Source organism: Corvus brachyrhynchos, unplaced genomic scaffold, assembly GCF_000691975.1.
Source record: "Corvus brachyrhynchos isolate BGI_N302 unplaced genomic scaffold, ASM69197v1 scaffold17, whole genome shotgun sequence".
NCBI lineage: Eukaryota > Metazoa > Chordata > Aves > Passeriformes > Corvidae > Corvus > Corvus brachyrhynchos.
Genome location: NW_008240046.1, coordinates 17,102,917 through 17,123,071, shown reverse-complemented (window position 1 = coordinate 17,123,071; position 20,155 = coordinate 17,102,917). Strand labels below are relative to the sequence as shown.

At 40.0% G+C, this 20,155-nt stretch overlaps 1 protein-coding gene across 2 annotated transcripts in view; it reads left to right on the top strand.

Moving 5' to 3' along the window:
* GALNT7 (polypeptide N-acetylgalactosaminyltransferase 7) overlaps nucleotides 1-20,155 on the top strand; it is a 51,563-nt gene that overhangs the window by 5,507 nt on the left and 25,901 nt on the right. For both annotated transcript variants that reach the window (XM_017744323.1, XM_017744322.1), the window contains exon 2: nucleotides 5,402-5,856. In XM_017744323.1, the coding sequence (XP_017599812.1) occupies nucleotides 5,402-5,856 (455 nt within the window). The remainder of the gene's footprint in view (nucleotides 1-5,401; nucleotides 5,857-20,155) is intronic.

Genomic DNA, 20,155 nt, shown 5'->3' with positions numbered 1-20,155 from the left:
CAATGTGTCTGTGGTACAAAGCTGTATAGTCATGGTAGTTCTATGTACCAAAACTTATTCCAGGGTGGTAGATATGAATTGGTCTTGTTTAAATTTGTTTTGTTTCCCCCAGGATGTTTAAGGGGGCAGAAATCTACTATGGAGAGGTAGCACTGGTTGCATAATGGACTTTCATATTGTCAGTTTATGTCCAAATTAAGGGCAGCTATGAACATAAGAATATAGCTTACAAATTTATATTTTCTTGGAACTGCTGGTGACAAATACCATCAACAGCATGGTTTTTCACGTGGGTTGCACAAAGCATGCAGTGGAGGAATTTAGCAATCTGTTAGTTTTACAAACATGCATTTTTAAACTTCAGAAGTTTTCTCTAACTTAGTGTAAAATTGTATTTATCTCTGTGTTTGTGCAGTTCCCATAAATGATCTAAGTATGCATTCCATCACCTTTGGAGTGCCTCTGAAGTACACTGAGAGGAGTCATAGCAGGATAGAGACTGTTTTGCCCAGGCACTGTGACAGCAAATGGCCCTTTCAAGCCAGATGACTTGAATGTCATTGCTCATATCTGACAAAAGAACTCATGGTCCAGCTTCAGCCCTAATTTAGTCAACAGGATTGCCTTGTGATGAAATTGCTTGATAGAAGGTTTGGCAAAATATGATTTAGAGGCAGTGCTGCATGTGGAGCTTAAAACAGACTTTTTTTGTGCAAAAGTTGTAGTGATTGAAAAGGTTTCTTTTTTTTTAATTTTTTTTTTTTTTAAGTGATAGCTGAAGGGCCATAGATCTTTATCCTTGTTTGGGAAGCTGGGTGTTTTTCCATTTGTGTGTGCTTCTGGTCTGCAGCTGGTCCTGCAGTGGGTATAATTCCTAGTTGCTCGAATGGAGGCTACTATGGCAGGGGTGGGAGGTGGGAGGTCTAATGGGATGGAACCCTTTAAGAGTCAGACAACTGTGTTGAGGCAATCATTGCTTGTTTTACTTCTTCTGAAGTTCTCAAGTGAAAATTCTGAAGCAAATCCACTTTTTTAACATCAATTTTTTTTCAGACATTATTTCATAGACAGTTTTAGGGAGTTGCCATTCTTGAACTAGTTACTGAAGAAAAGCAGATTATGCAACTTTCACATTGGCAGTTTTATTGCCAGCTACAACTCCAGCCCTCCTACCAGATGACAGTTCTTGCAGCTTTATTAAGACCTCTCACGGTTTTTCCTTTTACTTTGTGTAATTTATAGGCATATTTTCAAAGGGAAACAGTTATGTTTTCTATACCTTCAACTGCATTCCTGTCTTCTGCAATAAGGCACCTAATTTGTGAAGTAAAATGACAATGAATAACCCCCATTTTTTTATTTACAAGTCAGGTAGTGACTGTATTTATGTCACGTCACTGTTTTGGAAACACCCATTGCAGTTACTCATACATATTTCCCTAAGGAGTGAAAAAAACATTCAAAAAATAAAGAAGCATGCAGCAAACTGGATCTAGAAAACTGGTAGGAAATCCTAGGTCCAGCCCTATGGAAAAAAATAATGATCTGTGGAAAAAACTTTTTTCTATATTATGTGTCCTTTTTATAAAGATGTAATGAGATTTTGTTGGTTTTGTTATTTGTCTTTAGATGTGAGAGAATATGCAGTTTTTGCTTCTCTCCCCTCATTTTTGGACAGCATAGAAGTGCTGTTTTCAGATGTATGTTGTGCTCACTTCTGCTGAGCCCTCCCTTCACCTTGCTGTTATTATCTTTTTCAAAGCTTTTTAAATAATTTTCAGATCATCTTGTTTTGCCACTTTAGAAAGGTTGTTGTGGTTTATATTTTTATATGCATGCCTTCCAGTTTGACTGTTGTTGTATGACTACTTTTACCTGAGCCAAACTTGTAATCAGTGAGGAACAATGATTAAAAATTATTTCAGATTTTTGATATTTTTGATATGTCATTATTTTTTTTTTAAGAGCGTGTGGATCATAATTCATAAAAGAGAGAGGAAGCTCTAGAAGTTCCTAACTAAGACATTGTGGTTTATAAGATGACTGAAGTAGTTCTTTGATTGTGGTTTGACTTTGCTTTTTTTCCAGACAGTATTTGGGAAATTCTTGTCTCAGTTATCTGTGGAGAAATGAATAACATCCAGTAGCTGTTGTCTGCACCATGCACTTAAACACTGCTAGTTCCACTTCTGGTTTTTTAACTGTCCACAAAATGCTGAGATTAAGTTAATTTTGTTCATAGCATCCCATATGATTGCTGTGTTTTAGGTGTGTGTCCAGGGGTATGGAGGAAGGAGTGAGCAGCTGTGTCATGCTGAGGTTTGCAGAAGGTTAACCCACAAGTGCCTTCTATCTTATTTGTCCTCTGTGCATAGATATTGGGGTCAATGAGTGTGTCTGTGTGTTAGAGTATAATTTCCTTGTTTTAGGAAATATTTTTCTAGGCCAGCACATATGGAATATATTTGGTGCGTAGAAGGGAACTGCAAATAAATGCATTATAATGCAAATTGTGCATACCAGTTATAATGAGGCTAAGTGTAATACAGGATAAGTCATAGGTCTGACAGCAGCAAAATAAACAAGTTTCTTTCAGAAGTGTTATGCTTCAGTCAAAGAATTGGCTAAGTGGAAGCTCATAATTGTTTTATAGGTAATGGAAGTGGAATGAAAGGTTATTTAATTCCGCACAATAATAAGTAATGAGGGGAATAAGAAAGTCCTGTCTGATGGAGACTAATGATCCAGGGTGATGACTGAGCGTGGCAGTGTGCAAACCTGGCTACTTTAGATGCTGCCTTCCCTTTGGACTTCAAGCATCTACAGCTGTTTAATTCAAATTTTCATAAGGTTTCTCCCAGCCCTTTTGCTGTCCCCCTATGGACCTGTCATCTGTCTCAGTTAACAGTGGGTTTCCATTTGGTTTATCCATCACTTTCATGATTTTTTAAACTTCAGTTATATATCCCTAAGCCATCACATCTCCAAACTGCGGAGTCTTGGAGATGAAAGATGAGTGGCCTTTCTGGTCTTTCATCTCAAGATACCTTTCTACCTTCTCCTTGATTCTGGTCACCCAACTCTGTACTTTCTCTGACTCCTTTTGAGATGTGGAGACCAGAACTAAATATTACTGAATACATAAATGCATGAAATTTTATGTAGTCAAAATTATGCTCTCTTTAAGCATCCTTCCTATGATGCTGTCTGTTTTGCTGGCTTTTATAGCTTCCTCCGCACTCAGAGCAGGAATTAGATGCAAGCTGAGAGCTCAGCAGTGTTCTGACAGTCTAGTGGCAAAGCCTTCCTTTTGATTTCTAGGTTTAAGTGTGAGATGATGCTCTCTTCAAAAGTCCTCTCAGGGCTTTATTTAGATCCATGGCAGCCTTCTACTTGCTTGCAAAATGTGCCTTTTCACATGCCCTTAAACTTCCCTTTTTTAACACAGACTTCTGAGTTCCTCAAAAAATGATGATGGAATATCAGAATAATGTAACTCCTCTGCATGTTGTATGTCCTCCCTGTTTAAACTATCACAGAGAACTCAGGAAGTTTCTTGAATAAACTCTTTATTTTGAATTGGAGCCAGTCTGACTCCCATTGTTACCATGTTAACCTAGAAATATTCTATACTGTATTTTTCTTAATTTCTGAAGGTTTTTTATGTGGATTGATGTGAGGAAAATAGTGTAAAGTAGTAGGAAGTGTTGTGTGGTTTAATTAAACATGGACATGCGTCAGCACTGTACCCTTGTTGCAGTAAAGGCAGAGTGCGTAATGGGTGGATGCCCTAGAAAGAACTTAGCTGTCTGGAGTTCTGTGTGTGGTTTCTCCTCCCACACTGCCCCAACACGGGAGAGATGTTAACAGATGCAGAGGACCCAGAAAAGACCTGCTAGAGAGGCTGGGTTTGGCTGGAGAAAAGTCTAATGGGGAATTTAATTGCATCTTTTCACCCTAAAAAGAGAAGTTGCAGAGAAAATGGAAATAAATTCTTGTGATGGGTGCAGACTGAAAGGAAAAGATGCAACATGAGAAACTTCTGCTGAGATATGAGGAAAAAAACTTCACTGTGAGATGGGTCAAGCAACTGGAACAGGTTGTCCTGAGAAACTGGACAAAGGGATGTGACTGGACAAGCCTCTGAGAAACCCCATCTAACTGTGAACTTGCCTTCAGCAGGTTTGATTAGGTGACATCCTTCTGATCTCAAATTTTTTTTGATTCTGAGACATTGCTAAAATGTGTGTTGTTTCCTGCAGATTTCTGAATGATCTAACATTTGTCCTGCTTACAAGTAAACAATTTTAGCAGGAAATCTGAACCTTCAGCAATGTTTCCCTAATCATACTTGGACAGTAGTACTGAAAAAAGCAGTGAGTGTGTGTTTTGGAGCGCTTTCATGGGTGGTGCTGTTGTATTCTGGAGACTTCACACTCAGACACTTCAAAGCCTTTCTGTCTATTTCTTCCAAAATCACACACCCTTGTTCTAACCATACCAACCTCGCTGATCACTGAAAATGCTGAGCAGTTTTCAAAATCCTAGCCTTTCTTCTCAGTGAGAACTTCAAATCTCCTGGTGGGGAGAGAGGGAGGAGTGCAGTGAAATTGTTTTAAACAAGGATGCTAGAGATGCCAGTGGCTGTGGCAATTCTCTTCACCCCAGTACTGCCTCCCCAGGCAGGTCTGCCTGTGTCCATGCAGCTGATCTCATTTCTGCCTGTTGTTCCCAATGCCATCAGTGTCACCTCCCAGCTGTAAATAAACTGTTGCAGCAGAGGGAGCTTGGTGGGAGTGAGTTGGGGGGTGCAGGGGGGTTTGTGGAGGGTAGGGACTATATGTGGCTCGCAGCTGCCGCAGATGTGTGTGCCAGATTACTCGTAGTTACAGCAGTCTTTCCCATCTGAGGCTGTATCTAGCAACCACTGAGACCCTGCTGAGCTCTGAGCCACAAGTGCACATAGAAACCCCAGAAACAGCCCCTGTCCAACAGTGGGACCAAGGCCGCTGTGCTCTGGAGTGTGGCACTGTCTGCCTCCATGTCACCTTCTCCTTCATAAAACGCTCTGTCAGTGCCCCCTGCATATCAGTTTGAACTACAGCTTGAACTACATTCAAGTTAACGTGTCCTACATGGGTATTTGGTCTTTGGGAATGCTTTGGGCATTCAGTCATTTCCAGGACCAACTCACCGAGGTAAGTGTGGACGACGGCTGGTGATGTTCTCCAGTGGTCAGTAGCCTTAGTAAAATGTGTTCATTCAGCCTCTCAGCAGAGACTTCTCAATACTTGCTCAACATATATTTGGTACCAACTCTTAGTGCATTAAGCTACTGGATGTAAATAAAAAAAGGATCATCAATTGACATGGTCTGCTGTTTCTCTATGTGTGTATATAGGATGACAAAGAAGCCAACAGACCCCTGCCAAACAAAGGAGACCACGGACTAGGAAATGAGAAGTTCAAACCTGTGGTACCTTGGCCTCATGTTGAAGGTGTGGAAGTGGACTTGGAATCCATTCGAAGGAAAAATAAGGCCAAAAATGAACTAAATCATCATGGTGTTGATAACAAGCAGCAAAACATCATCCAGAGGCAGTATCTCACATTTAAACCTCAGACATTTGTATACCCAGATCCTGTGTTACGACCTGGAGTCCTTGGTAATTTTGAACCCAAAGAGCCTGAGCCTCATGGAGTTGCTGGTGGCCCTGGAGAGGAAGCAAAGCCATATGTTTTAGGACCAGATTACAAAGAATCCATTCAAGCCAGCATTAAAGAGTTTGGGTTTAATATGGTGGCAAGTGATATGATCTCACTAGATCGGAGCGTTAATGACTTGCGTCAAGAAGAGTAAGCAAACCTTCTGTTTTCTCTTAGCTCTGTTTTTATGGGATTCAGTTATTTGCTTTCCATATATCTGAGTTGATGCTTAAAATATTATTTATTAGGCCTCTTAAGGCTTCTTGTACTGAAGGTATGAGTGCTATACTATTAACACGTTTCCATATATTCTTCTTAATGCTGTTGCAATGATTCCTTTCATGAATACTTAAGCTATAGTGATTTATCTCTGAAGTAATCTGTTTTAGTGTCTAATTGCATGTATCTGCATGTTCCATGTCTAGCCAAAGTCTTTGTTGTCATATCTTTTCTTAATCCATAAGTTCTTAAGATTTGTCTTCAGGAAGGAAGGATTATCTTTATTAGACATCCCTATGCTTAGTTAGTTTATTCAGTTTTGATTTACCCCAATGCTTTTAAAATGGACCATAAATAAAGAGAGAACAGAAACAAAGAAATACTGTTCTCTTTAAATAACACTGCCTAATTACCTGCAGTAACAGAAGTATGGATCTACCACAGTGCTTGTTGGAATAGTTTTCTAAGAGTTTCTCTCAGCATTTGTTCTAAAGAGGGAACAAATCTTAGAAAATACATTAGTTTACTTGCTGAAAGGGTGTCTACTTTGTTGTGGGAAAATTCTGGAAAGTCGCTAACATTTGTTCAAGAATTACTAACAGGTTTACACAGTCTATTCTAACTTTTGATATATGTTGAAGCCAATTTTGCTCTCAGGTTAATCTGCATTTGATATAATTTTCCGTGTTAAATATCAGCTAGGGACAGGCTTCTGTGCAAACTGATTTAATGGTAGGGTATTTTTTTTTGGTTTTTGGGTTTTTGGTTGGGGTTTTGTAGGCAGTGTGTGAATTTAGATATTAAGTACTTTGCAATTTTCACTTCCCCCTCATCCCCAGCAATGGGGATCCCTGGACTGGGTGCCTATCTCCGGGCTATATGTGTCCAGCTGTGGTAAATAATCTGTTGGTGGTTTATTGACTGGTTACTGGGGCTCTGCTAGGGGCTTTTATGATGGTGTTTTTTTCATTTTGCAAGGTAGGAGAGAACTGACCAGCTGTGAGTCTGACTCATACCCATGCATGTACAGCTGCTTGAATTTACTGCATGGTGTGCACTCATTGAAAGCAAATTAAGCACATGGAGTGCAGCATTTCACTTCCTTTGTGCTGTGTTTCTCAGGTGACTTACTAAAGGTTTCCACTTGCTGGCAGTCAGAGGAGAGGACCATGCCTGTCTGCTGCTGGTGGCAAGGAAGTGCCAGCTGTCCTGGGGCTTCCCTTTGTTTCTCTTTCTTTGCTGTGCTCAGAAGTTGGTCCTTCATACTAAAGAGATTTTTCTGAAAGGGAAGAAATGGTCTGGGTAACCTGTGTAGGTCAGCATTTTCTTTTTAGGAGGTTATTCCCTAAACACTGCTTCTTCTGCTGAGGCATTTGCAGCCACTGGGATCCCTTTTGTAGGAGGCAACAGGACTAAGAAAACTTGAAGAAAAAACATTTTCCTGTCAGGTGTTGTGATTAACTGAGCAGGGTGGAGCTGCTTGTTGCCTGCTATTGCCAGGAGCTCATTTTGGCAGAACAGGCTTTGGCCCTGCCTTCTCTGGAGAGAGGAAAGGAAAGAGGTGGAAGCACACTCCTTCCTTGCCCTTCACTCTGTAGGAGTGAAGCAAGGACAGCAAAGTGGAAGATGGCAATGTGTCACATGCGGGTGGAATGGGCTGCCTCTGCCCAGGTGAGCTGCCAGATCTTAGGCAGCAGAACTCAAGTACTCCCTCCCCTTCATTTTTACTCGAGGTGAAGGGCATCAGAGAGCATATGTATCTGCCAAGTAGTTCCATACCTGTAGCTTCCTGAAGTAATTTTGGCATAATCTCAGAATTTGTCTTCTGGTCTGAAGGACATTAATAAATAGATATTTTGAAAAATTATTAAATACTTTGAGGAAGAGGAGGGACAGCCGTGAAAAGATGAATTTTAGAAACTGTTCTCTTAAAGCACAGCTGCAGATAAGCCTTCGTGGAGGTCAAAGCCAGCTGCTCAAATCAAAGTTAGGTTTTAGTATTTAATGTTCTAAGCAAGTAAACAGAACAGCATGAAAAAACAATGTGAACAAAAGGTATCTTTCAGACAACATTATATCACTTATTTTATGTACTGAATACTTGGGATGCTTGCAATTCCCTAAATAGGTTAAAGGTTTATAGCTTCTGTGTCTCTCCTGGGAACAGCAGAAGAGAGGGGGAGCAATGTGAGATTGGCTGATATTGCTGTATGCTTTCAGGCTTCCACATGCTCTCTTTGCTGCTCATCCCCCAATACCAGCGAGAAATGCAGCAAAAGGTAGCAGATTACCTATTGGATGCACCATTTATTTTCCTCCCACTGATCTGTTTAAAAAGACCAGAAGCCTTTGTGGTTGATAAGGCCAGCCAACATTCACTTTTATCCTACCAAAGAGCAATATAGTGATATTTTTTTGGTTAGTAGTATGTTTGCATTGCTAAGTGAGGAAGATCTTTCTGGTAAAGACTGGGTTGTTCATTCATAGAGAGATAGACCTCCCTTCAGCCCTCTCTTTCTTCAAGCATCAGAACTTTTAAGCGTTACCCTGTGCAGTCAGGTTTGTTCAGTGAAGTATGCCAAATGCTTTCCCAGGCTGTGCTAGCAAGAGTGAAATACTGCTGCAAGAACTCTCAGCTTAAAAGCCATGTAGCCTCAGGGCTTGTCCCTGCTGGAGGGAGAAGAAGGAAGAAATGCCAATAAAAGGAGATTCAATTCTGCTATGTTTGGATTTGACTTTGTAGTCTGACATGTTGCCAGGATGATTTGCCAGCTGCCTTTATTGATTCAGTAGGAACTTTGCTGGTGATTCTGGGCAGTCTCAGCTGCTGTAAAAAGCCTTAACTCTTGCTGCATCCTGTAGAGAGGAATGACATGGGATGGTGTGTTGAAGATTTTTGTCAGGTACATCAGAATATTTCTGCTTTGCCGCTTACTCTTGGCTTATGGATTTTAACCAATATATTTCAGTGTTGATGCCCAGCACTTGTGTTGACATACAACAAGTCATAAGTTTGGTTAAACAAAATCAAGAATATATGGGTATATGTTTAAAAGTCAGTGCACAAAATTGAAAAGATGGCTCATCTCACTGCGGTCTTTCAGCACTCCGCAAGAGAGTCGGGGGAACATAAACTGGGTTATGGTAGAGAAATACCTGTTTTCCACCTTGTTTCTAGCTGCAAAGAAGTAGAGCAGGCTTAGCAGGCCCTGCCTAAGCCTCTATACAGTAGCTGGAAGAAAACTGTTTCTTTAAACTTGGTGATTTTTACCTTTTTTGGATCTATTTTTATCATCTTGATAGGTGGCAGCTGTTTAAGAGCAGTCATTTATATTGAATTTTATATGTTATCACTGTTTCCTAGCAGACCTGCAATAAAATTAATGTTAGCTTTTGGGAGGAAGAATATTAATTTTATTGCTCCCTGAATTCTACTTTTTTGTAATCAGGAGTCTGCACAGAGGTAGAGCTGAAGTAAAATTAGAGTGATAAATTTTCTGGATTATTTTGGATCCAAGATAAGGAAATAAATATTTCCATGCTAAGGAAATAAAAAAGGGATCTAGGTTTGAGGATGAATGCCATCGAGTAACAAGGTATGTTCTCTCAAAAAAAAGCCCCAAGAGATCACTGTGGGGAATCACTGCTAGGAATAACAAGAATTGAGTTGTTTAACCAGTATAATGATCCACTTGCCCAGAGTAACTGAAAATAAAATTTAACTTAAAAAATGCATCTATGCTGGGTCTGAGCAGTGAATGTTTTTCTTGACAACTTTAGCTCTGGCCAAAAACATACGCTAGTGAGAAAAAGTAAAAGAATGGATAAGCTTCATTCCTGGCAACCAGTGCACTGGGACACTTGAGCCAAAAATTGCAATGCGGTTGTCATGCTTCATAGACGGCTTTCTGTGCACAGACTTGTCTTTTGAATGCATTTATAGTCTTGAAATTAATGACATCCTGAGTCAGTGGCTGCAGAATGTGGTGCTTGTTTTAACCTCTCCTCCCAGATATGGATACTGTTACGTACCTCTGTGTCTCTGCTGCCCTGTGCTATGGGAATATCAGAGACCTCTCCATGAAGTTGCTATATAAATGTTTCATGTTCCATCCTTATTATTCCTGCTATTTTATTTCCCTTTTCATTAACTCTGAGCTAAAATTCTGAAAGACCTATTTGCATTTGACTCCAAGATTTTTAATTTTTTTTTCCTCCTGGTGGTAATGCACTGAGTATATGCACTGAGTGGTCTAACACTCCATATACAATCATTTGCACTTGCACTGAGCTCTCCTGCTGGCTCATTTCCTTGACAGAGTTCTTGAATTATTCTGCAACTGTTTATAGTCATTTTAATTGCAACTACCAAGAACTTCCTTATTGTTCAGGAATGACCTGGAAGAGGAGTTGGACTGCTCAGCTGCCAGCACAGACATTTATGCTGCTTACAGTCTCAAACACACTTAAAATTTGGAATTAATAGACTTTAGCAGTTATTAGCCTAAGAAATCTGCCATACTTTGATGAAGAACTATGCCTGTAAAGAAAGCAAAGAACCTCATCAAATACTTTGGAAAGTCAGTTACTGTATTAATAGCCTCACTCATGTCCACATAATTTTTGATTTCTTCAAAAGATGATAATATTTTTCTGTGGCATGGCTTTTTTTCCACAAAAGCTGTGTCTATGGTTTACTAATTTTGTTATTTATTACTAGCTTCTATTCAACACAGAAGTAGGACTTAGTGCTCTGCAGTTCTTTAGCTTCCCAGAGCCCTTTGATAAAAAATTGGTGTCATGTGTTCCTCTGTTTGATAACGAGACTGGAGTCAGCAATACTTACACTCTACAATAGTTTGTCAGTTTATGTTGCATTGTTTGGGAAATACTGGGTTTATTAAAAATAAAAAAAAGGCCATGAGGCTATTCATGGCAGAAAATTCTAGTAGAAGCTATCATGCAGATTATCTGAAGATAGGAGTATTTAGTAGGAAGTATCACTGTGTACTTGCCCTTTTTTTATTCTCTTCGTCGGGTATCTGGTGTTGGGCACTGCTAAGAGTTCAACGGAAATGCTTAATTTGGCCTTCCTGCTTCTGAAGTGGTCTCTTGTCATTTTGATTGTGTATCAGCCCAACAGACTTTCTGGCAGGCATCCTACTTCTGGTGCTTGAAAAAAATATTTCAATAGCAGCTTTCATGCTTCAGTAAGCTATTTCTCAAACTTGGGTTTTGGGGTTTTTTGGTTATTTTTTTTACTTGATCTTATTATTTATTTACATGCACTTAGCTTGAATTAATGCTCATTTTTGTTTCCCTTGTTTGGACACCACTCTGTGCTTTTAAAGAATGTATGTCTTACTGCTAATAGCATCTGGTTTTTAATCATGCTGTCTTTCCCTTCTTCACAGTTCCCTTTTTCAAAAGGAGGTGTCTCCTGCCTGTGTCTTCTGTCCTGTCAGGTGCTCTGATTCTTCCATACACGTCACAGTGTCTTTCTTGGACAACCAGTAGTTCTGTGTAGTTCTATTGATGGCTTCCCCTTATCCTTATGCTAGACAATCCCTGACACACTTAAACTCTAGTAAACTGTCTCTGATTTATTCTAGCAGAAGGCAGTCTTTCATGGACTAAAGTTAACTAAAGTTAATCAGTTCCGAAAATTTCACCCGCTGCTAATGAATTCAAGGTCATCATTTCCTGGATCCTGCTTCTTGAAGGTGGGCAAGAATTTGTTTTAGTCAGTCCTCAGGAACTGCTGTCAAGCACCAGGACCTTGTAAATATGGTAGAGCATGATCTCACAATGACATCACAAGCTTCCTCAGTGCCCTCTGGTGCCATCCATCCAGTCCCATGGACTTGTGCCATGTTTATCCCCTTTGCTGTGATACATCCAGGGAGGTGGTCCCTGGCTCACCTCTGTGGTGGATATTCCTTCCCTTCTGCAGGCTGCCCCTAGACTCAGGGACATAGGAGGTGTGACAGCAAACCTTACAAGTAAACAGTGAAGAAAATCAGATGTTGAGTGTCTGGGTCTTTTATGTGTCCTTTGACACTAAATTTCATTTCTTTTATCAGTATATTCATGTTTTCTTTAGTTTTTCTTTAGCCTACAAGCTCTTCTCGTTGCCCTTTCCATCTTACGGATTTGAACTCCACAAAGCTTTGTCTTTACTTCTCTCTTTGTGGGCTCAGGCAATATTTCTTTACTCCTTCTAGGTAGCCAGTCCATGCCTCTACCTTCCCTCCTCTACCTTCTGGCATTCTTGGTGCAGCCAGGTGGGTTTTCTGCCATGCCTGTTCAACTTACTTCATATGGGAATGGATGGCTCCTCTGTTTTGGGGAGGTTGTCCTCAAAGATGCCATTCCTTGGCCCTTTTTGACAAAGTTGTAGCACCCAACCCAATTAACTTCTTATGGCAAATATAAGGAAACATGTAAATAACGCATGGAAGAGTCAAAAAGGGAGAGAAAACTGCCTGATGGACAAAACCAGTGATGACTACAGATGTAGAGCTCTGGGAAGAGTCTGGTGTATGGCTCACAGGAGCTGCACCTGGTTATACAAGACCAAAGCAGTGCAAGATGTTCCAAGGAATCTGTATTTCTAAAAAATACATATCCATGATGCATTAGTTGCAGTAGCCTCTTTTTATACTTCTAGCTCAAAACCACTTAGAATCAATGTAGGTTTTCCTTTATGAATTCCACTTTCACAGTAGAACGCTCCAGTCCACACCTGCCATTTTCATTCCTGTATTTTTCTGGGTTTGAGCCATGCTAATTGCACTTTTGAAGTCAAGAAGCATTCTCTTACAGTATATTTTAAATGGTGCACTGTGGAACTCCCTGTTTCTCCTATTAACAAACTTGCACTACTGTAGAGCCCTTGAGCCAGGGATGTTCTTAGTGCCGATCAGATTTCATGCCAGCGTAATTAACTGTGTTGGCTGAAAGAAAGGATTAGAGCTCAACATGCTTTGCTCAGGCTTGATATGCTGTTGTTATCCAGCCCATGGAAGAATTGCTTACAAGTTATTCTTACTGACCCAGAAGGTTTTAGTCTTGTGACTTTATTTAAGCTAGCTGTTTTTTGACAGCTTCTTTTGACAAGTGTTGAAGGAATTTTATCTGGAATAGTTTGACTGGGAGAGGAAACATCATTAATGTTTATGGCATGAGACAAATTAATCTCTTGATGGATTTTTTTTTTCAGTATGACAATAAATAACTGCTGTCTACTCGTCACAGTGAGCCAGAATTTCAGCTGCATCACCCACACACATCTGTCAGTATGATCACGGCAGAATAAATATTTTTAAGTGTTTTTTCCTTCTGCGGATTATCCAGTTTGAGTTTTCCTTTATAAGGACATTATTGCTGTTACAGGGCATAGCCCCTGGGCCGTACAAATTTGTACTTGAATAATTGGATCTGTTGCCACAGGTCACCTTTGACTTCAAACAGAACTACTGACAATGAGCCTTTGTTGAAAAACCTGAAAAGGTAACTCTTCCTTGCTTGAGTACAGTGTTGTGTGCATAGAGAAATGTATTTTTGGACAACTGTTCTTGCAGCTCATTTTATAAAACGAAAGGGAATGAGAATTGGCTTGTTTTTAAAAATTGCACGTGTAGTTTTAAAGGGTGTTGGTTTTATTTTTCAATTAATTTTAGCATAAAGAGAGGAGGGAATTCTTGCCAAAAATAGACTTCTAACTTTACTAAGAATGCGTACATGCAGAGCTGTGTGATAGTAAGACAGAGCTGTTAGTAAAGATGCTTTTCCTATCATAGTTTGATGGTGACAGCTTGGACCCTTTGTGTGGTCCAAATGCTATTAAAAATACTGAATTGTATAGAAAATGGTTAGTGCTGGACTGGAGTAAAAAAGAACCAAAATCTTTGGTTGTAACTAGTTACTCAGGGTATAAAATAAGGCAGATGAGTCTTGGCTCCCCATTAGAAATGGACAGTCTTATCTGGGCAAAAAACATGAATTTAATATGTTCTCTTCCAGTAAGTAGTTACTTGTCCAGTCAATCTTGTTGTAGTTAAGAAGGTTGAATAGAAAGGCTCTGGAGTGGAGCCTGCTTTCTTCAGGAATGTGATTAGTTCCTTAATTATAGCACTTTACAAATTACATATTTGATACTGTTACAAGAAAAAGGATTTCAATAATTACTTTTGGTATCTGTATCATTGGAAATGAGCCATTAGGGACTTGGTTTCATTTTACGTGATACCTTGGGAAAATCTTTTATTCCAATGCCACATCATACTCTGGAACTGTTCTGTAACAAAGAAAACTAGTTCTATAGTGTGCACATAAATTTTTGTGCCCCTCAGTGAGAGCTGGGGTTGAGAATCAGGTGAATTATAGTGGTCACACTAAATCAGGAGGGCTAGCTTTCCACTGCAGATTATCAGCTGCCTTACTGCCAGCAAGACTCCTGGAGGGAAAAAAAAATGATGTTTAAATTGTAATTAGCATGTATTGTGAGAGCATCTCATGTGGTCAGGAGATATTTGAATTCCAGGCATTGGCCTTAAAGCAAAACCCAGCATTTTCTGTTAACATTTCAGGTCCCAGTAGTGAAAACTACAGAGAAAATGGGTCCTTTGTCTCTTTAGTGTTGGCTGCTAGCATTTCAAATGTTAAGTTCTGAGGGAGAAATAATTCACCCAAAGAGTACAAAGAGGTTGACAGAGGCACCAGGTGTGTTATCTGTAGTTGGATTTACTTACCTCTCTGTGTACACACATGAAATGAGATGACCAAGCTCTGAACATGACCTCTTACTCAACAAAAACATATATATAGCACAGCACCTGGAGTATATTTAAATTGTGTCTTAAACCTTGACTTCAGTGAAGGGGCAGAGAAGAGTGTGAGCGACTTCCTGCAGCTGTTTGTGTAACCCTCCAGGTGCTGGCTTGCAGCATAGAAATTCTGGGGCATGAGGAGGAATCATTTTGCCAAATGAGTTGTAATCTGAATGTGAAACCAAAAAATGAAATGCACTTCTTATGCTCTGTCTTGTTGCTGTGTAACCAGATTGTGCTTTGCTAGAGTATTCAAATAAATGTGCATGATACAAGTTATAATGGAGTCCAGATGAGCATGGGTAGGAGAACTTCAAGGTTCAACATCTGATGAGCAAGGCATGGTGGAAATACAGTATTTCTGAGAGACTGAGCTCACTGCCTCAGGCTTCTTTCTAGTTGTTTATTACATTAGGTAAAGCCTGTAAAAGTTTGATAAATCCAAAATTAGGCACAACCTCCCTGCAATACCCACAGTGTGTCACCAGACTGCAGAAGGCCTCTAGAACTGTGAGGTCTTCTTCCCTTCAAACCAAAACAGGAAAGCAGAGGGCTTTTGCTCCATCTGGCTGTATGGGAGTTTCCCCTTCCCTGAGGAAGGGAATTTATTTTAGCCACCTAGCTGCCCCAGCTTTCCTGCCCTGTGGTGTTTATTGCTTCAATTTTTTCAGTGTTGGATAAGTGATAGTATGGGCAAGAATCTTGTGATTAGAAGAATTGTGAAGGTTATTGCTTTAATTCTCCTCTTACCCCTAAGGTCGGTTTTCTATGCAAACCTTGCCCTGGATTTGGATTGTGATGCTTTCAGAGGTATGGTAGATGTAGCTTTTGCTTCCAAGGGCACTAATGATAAAATGTAGCCACATAGCCTTGCAAGTTACTTCAGGAATGGAAATGGGCAAAGCTTGTAGCTATTTTAAAAATAGCAAATGCTGTTTCAGTGTAGGTTTAAGCTGCTTGGTAGTGTGTAATAGAGGTTTTGATGCTGTCTGCAGAAGGGAATAAAACATTTATTCAGCTGATCAGTCTGTGCTTCTTGGGTTGTCTGTTTACTTCTCTTCCAGAACCCCTATTTTGTAAGTTGACTGCTGTAATCTTCTGTTGATGTTGCGGGTGCATAAAAGTACCCTGCAAGGCTTCATAGGTACCAAAGACTGGCTTCACAGGTACCAAATCCAGTATTAGCATTAGATTTACTTAGTTGTATCCTAACAAAGAAATGCCCAGTTCTGTGATCTGTTTCTGTCTATTCTGTCTACTCTAAACTTAGGCAATGATCCTTCCGTCAAGCAGCCAGTCTCAGCTATGACCTTGGTGATGTCACCCATACAGATGAGCAAACAGCTGAAGGTGTTTTGTGAAAAAAAAAAAAATTCCCATCCATCTTCCTAGGGGTTAGATTCAGTTTACTGCAGTAGTCATAATAAATTGGTGATTTAAAATAAAAAGGAGCCCTGAATTCAGTATTAAAAATATGTAAACAGCATGCTGTCAGCTGAATGCCTATCTCCTTGTAAGACAAGAACAGGACTTACTAGAAAAGGAAACTGAAACTGAAAACAGATCTCCTGACTTATTTTTGGGATTTGCTTGTGCTGGACTCTTTCAAAGAGTTGAAAAAAATGCATGCACTATAAAGCAACTATAATAGGTCATAATACAACTATGAATCTCATACCACTTTAAACGTGAAATAAAATTTAAAATACAATTTAAAGTTGTGAACAGTTATATATAAATGGAGAAGAGAAATTCCATTTTTTAATGTTGGTTACGATTTCAGGATAAATACTAATTTGAGACCTTCAGCTTTGTACTGATTCAGGGCCCTTATCTTGCAACACTGATTAGCTTCTCAGGAGCTTCTTTGGCTGCTGGAGTGGTTACAGGAATGGGATGGCAGCTGCCTGCCCTCTTGGAGGAATCTGGGCTGGTACATTTTGGTCTTAGCACACAAGTACAGTGCTTTAAAATCCAGAGGGTACTGATGTGTCCTTGATATGTGCAGGTGCAAGTTAGAGAGCTGACCCAGGGGTGGAGAGTCATGATAAGCAGCCATGATACCTCTTCTTCTGGAGCTCAGGTGCTGGTATACTGGGAAAGCTAGGGATTCAGCGTGACAGGAGAAACACTTCTGTTGGCTCCAGATCTTAAACTGCCCTCTATCTGATGGGGCTCACCCTTAAATTGCTGTCAAGGTGCTCTCCTTTTTCAGCTCTTGCGTTTTTGTTGGTGGTTGAATTACTCTTCCAGGAGAAGAAGACTCTACTTCTGGCTTTTTTTTAGCCTGAGGAAATTTGAATCTATACCTGCATCTTCGGGGGTAGCTAGCAGGGAGTCTGTACAGTCATCCCAGCCTTGGACCAAGTACCCACACTCACAACTGTGGGGCCCCAGGCCATCCTGAGAGCGAGCCGATGAACAGAGTACAAAGCTGTAAGAGCAGAAATTTCCCCAAGCCAAGGAGCACTCCAGGCCAGATGCTCAGCTTCTTGTGCAGAGGGTCTCCTGTAAAAGTGCTCCTCTCTGCTGTGGCTGGTGCCCAGGGATAAGGGGACCTTGACATGGTGCAGGCTCCAGCAGTGCTGTTCCCTCCAGGGGTGGAGAGGGAGTAGAACTAATTCACATCCTAAGTATGCAGGCTAATAGACAGAAAAAACATTACTCACCCTGTTTCTCAATTGGATCACAACTGTGCCTTCTGAAAGGTTTCATCTTGCTTCAATGATGAGTCAGTCCTGTTTTTCCTCAGTAGTACCAGTGCTGATTGGGGAATGGAAAGTTTTTATTCATGGACTGATCTGAAGATGTTGTTTATTTTACCCATGAGTTCCCCAAGGAAAGGGGACACAAACAGAGCAGCTCTTCCCTGCAGCACTGCCCAAGGAAGATGTTGCCAGCCCTTCGTAGATCTGTGCACACTTGTTCCTCTTTCCCCATACAATTACTCTTTACAGGGCTCAGGAAAAGTGATGTGAAGTGTCTAGAGGCAAGCCTGGCTTAAGGATACTACCTTGTCATTCCTGCATATCTGCTGCAATGTGCCATCCTCTCAGCCATATCAATAAGAATTCAAAGATCTTTTTTAAGTGAATTTTTTTATTAATTTGGTGCATAGAGTATTGCCACAGATGGCCTGCAGGCTACACCTGAAAGGGCACTGTGCTAGTATGTGGGCAGGACCGCACCCAGGGGATGAAGCTAGACCCTCTTTGTCACAGACCCTTCTGTACTTTGAATCTGCTTGTGCCCATTTTCAATAGCTTGCAGCTTTTGCCTAAACATTCATATCTACTTCACCCTCTCTTTTGAAAATGAAGAAAGTTCCTGGAAATTCAGTCATACTTTTTCCTTTTTTGGTGCCTAAAATCTACAGGGAAACCTGTGCTGTAAAATTCAGCTTCAAACATAAGGAAAATGCACTTATCATTTCTTGGTATGTGGTTTGCCAACCACTGGATGTCAGTGCTGCTCCACTGAGGAAATGGTCCACTGAGGAAAGCTTTCCCTGCTTCCTTCCCTATGAATGTGAAGGAGATGTGAGCTGAGACTTCTGGCTTTTGTCACTCAAATACCTGAGCAACATTCACATTTATTGAAAAAAACCTGCCAGGGAGATTAAAACGTTTATTAATTGCACGTATCTAAAACAACTACTATATTTCAAACCTCTGATTCTCAGTTCAAGATGAGGAAGAAGACTGTGCATGGGAGTTACTGCAGTCTGTCAGAATTTATAGTCTTGATGAGTCGGTCTGTGAACTGTCTAATAAGTGAAATAAAGTGTCTGGAAAAAACTGGAAGCATGATCTTATGTAAATGTAGTGCTTCACTGCTTGCAAATGGCACATTTAGCAACACCCGATTTGAGGAGATTTAAGTTGGCTTTGTAACAAAAAGCCTGTCTAGACCTCTGGGTTTGTGTTTTTAAAATGTATTAAATACAGATCAAAAAATGCTTATGAATTGTTCATAGATGTATTGTTCAATCCAGGCTTTTGTAATAGGTTCGACTTTTTTAAATTATGCAAAGTTTCTTGCTGTCCTTCATTCTTATGCTCTTCTCCATTTTATTCCTAAATATGACTAAACCATACTGCAGGAAGTGGGAGAAATAAGCAACCAAAAGATTTGGGTTCTTTTTCAAGGTTTTCTTTGTTTTTGCCCTTGAAGGCAGTCTGAAACATTGTAGCTATCTCTCTTTTTATTCGGAAATAAGCAAAAAAGTTTCCTAGCTAAACTGCTGCAGGTGCAAGTCAGGAGCGCAGTGCAAGCTGCATCAGCTACTGCCTTCTCCTTTGAGACAAAAGGTGCTATTCTGCTACCTTTTACACAGAGCCCTTGAGTGGCATTCAGCTGGTCTGCTGGTCTTTTTGAAAGTATAACACCCTGTTTTCCTCCATTTGTACATAACCATATCACCAAAATTAACGCTGAGAACATATGTGTGAAGCAACACTGTTCTGTTATAAACCTGTTATTAAACATATTAAATCTTCCTTTTACACTGCCTACTTAACCCACCTAGGTAGGATATCCATTTTGTCTCTGCAGATGGCTAGGCAAGTTGTTGACAGCTTAAACACTTGTGCTACCAATGGAAGTACTGCAATGTGTAATCAGCTGGAATCTTTGAGAGGGATCTGTGGAAGGAAGGCCAGCATCCGTGGCCTGAACTTTTTAAACAGCCAGTCTAGCACTTTTTTGTTGGTACCTATGATTAGCTGCAGCTACTTCAGGCATAAAAGCTATCGAGCTGAGCGATTTTAGTCAGTAAATTGTACTTTTAGAGATTGTCCTGCTTCAGACATTGCTTACAGCACTCCTAAGAAAAGAAATGCCTTATTAGATAAAATTTTGTTATAGTCTGTTTTGATTCTGTAATTTTCTTCTCCCACAGGAACAAAATTAATAGTATGTTTCTACCAATGTCTTTTATTTTCTGTGAGGTGAGAAATGCCTATTGATGCTGTTCCCTGAAAATAAGTGAAATGTATCCTTCACTAGAGAAACTCTTTAAATACCTATGGATCTGTTATGTGAGTTCTTTCCAAATTTAACTGAATGTAGTTTTGGAAACTCTGGTGATCTCTGATGATTAAGGTAATTATTTTTAAAAACAGCGATGTTTCTGTTCACTTGAGCTTTTTATTGTATAAAGAGAACTATAACTATGGAAGTTTGTGCATCTGTAAGTTTAGAAGCTTTTGTTTGTCACTAAAAATTCTTAATACATGATAGCTGCCTTTGAAAAGTCAGAATCTCTCTAGTAGAGACTTTATTTCTGAAAGATGAAAAAAGGAAGGATTTTTCCCATTGAAATCAAAAGTGCTATGTCTCTATGTTTGATGATAGGAATTGTGTTATTATAGTTGGAAAAGGAGCAGAGATCCTGTAGG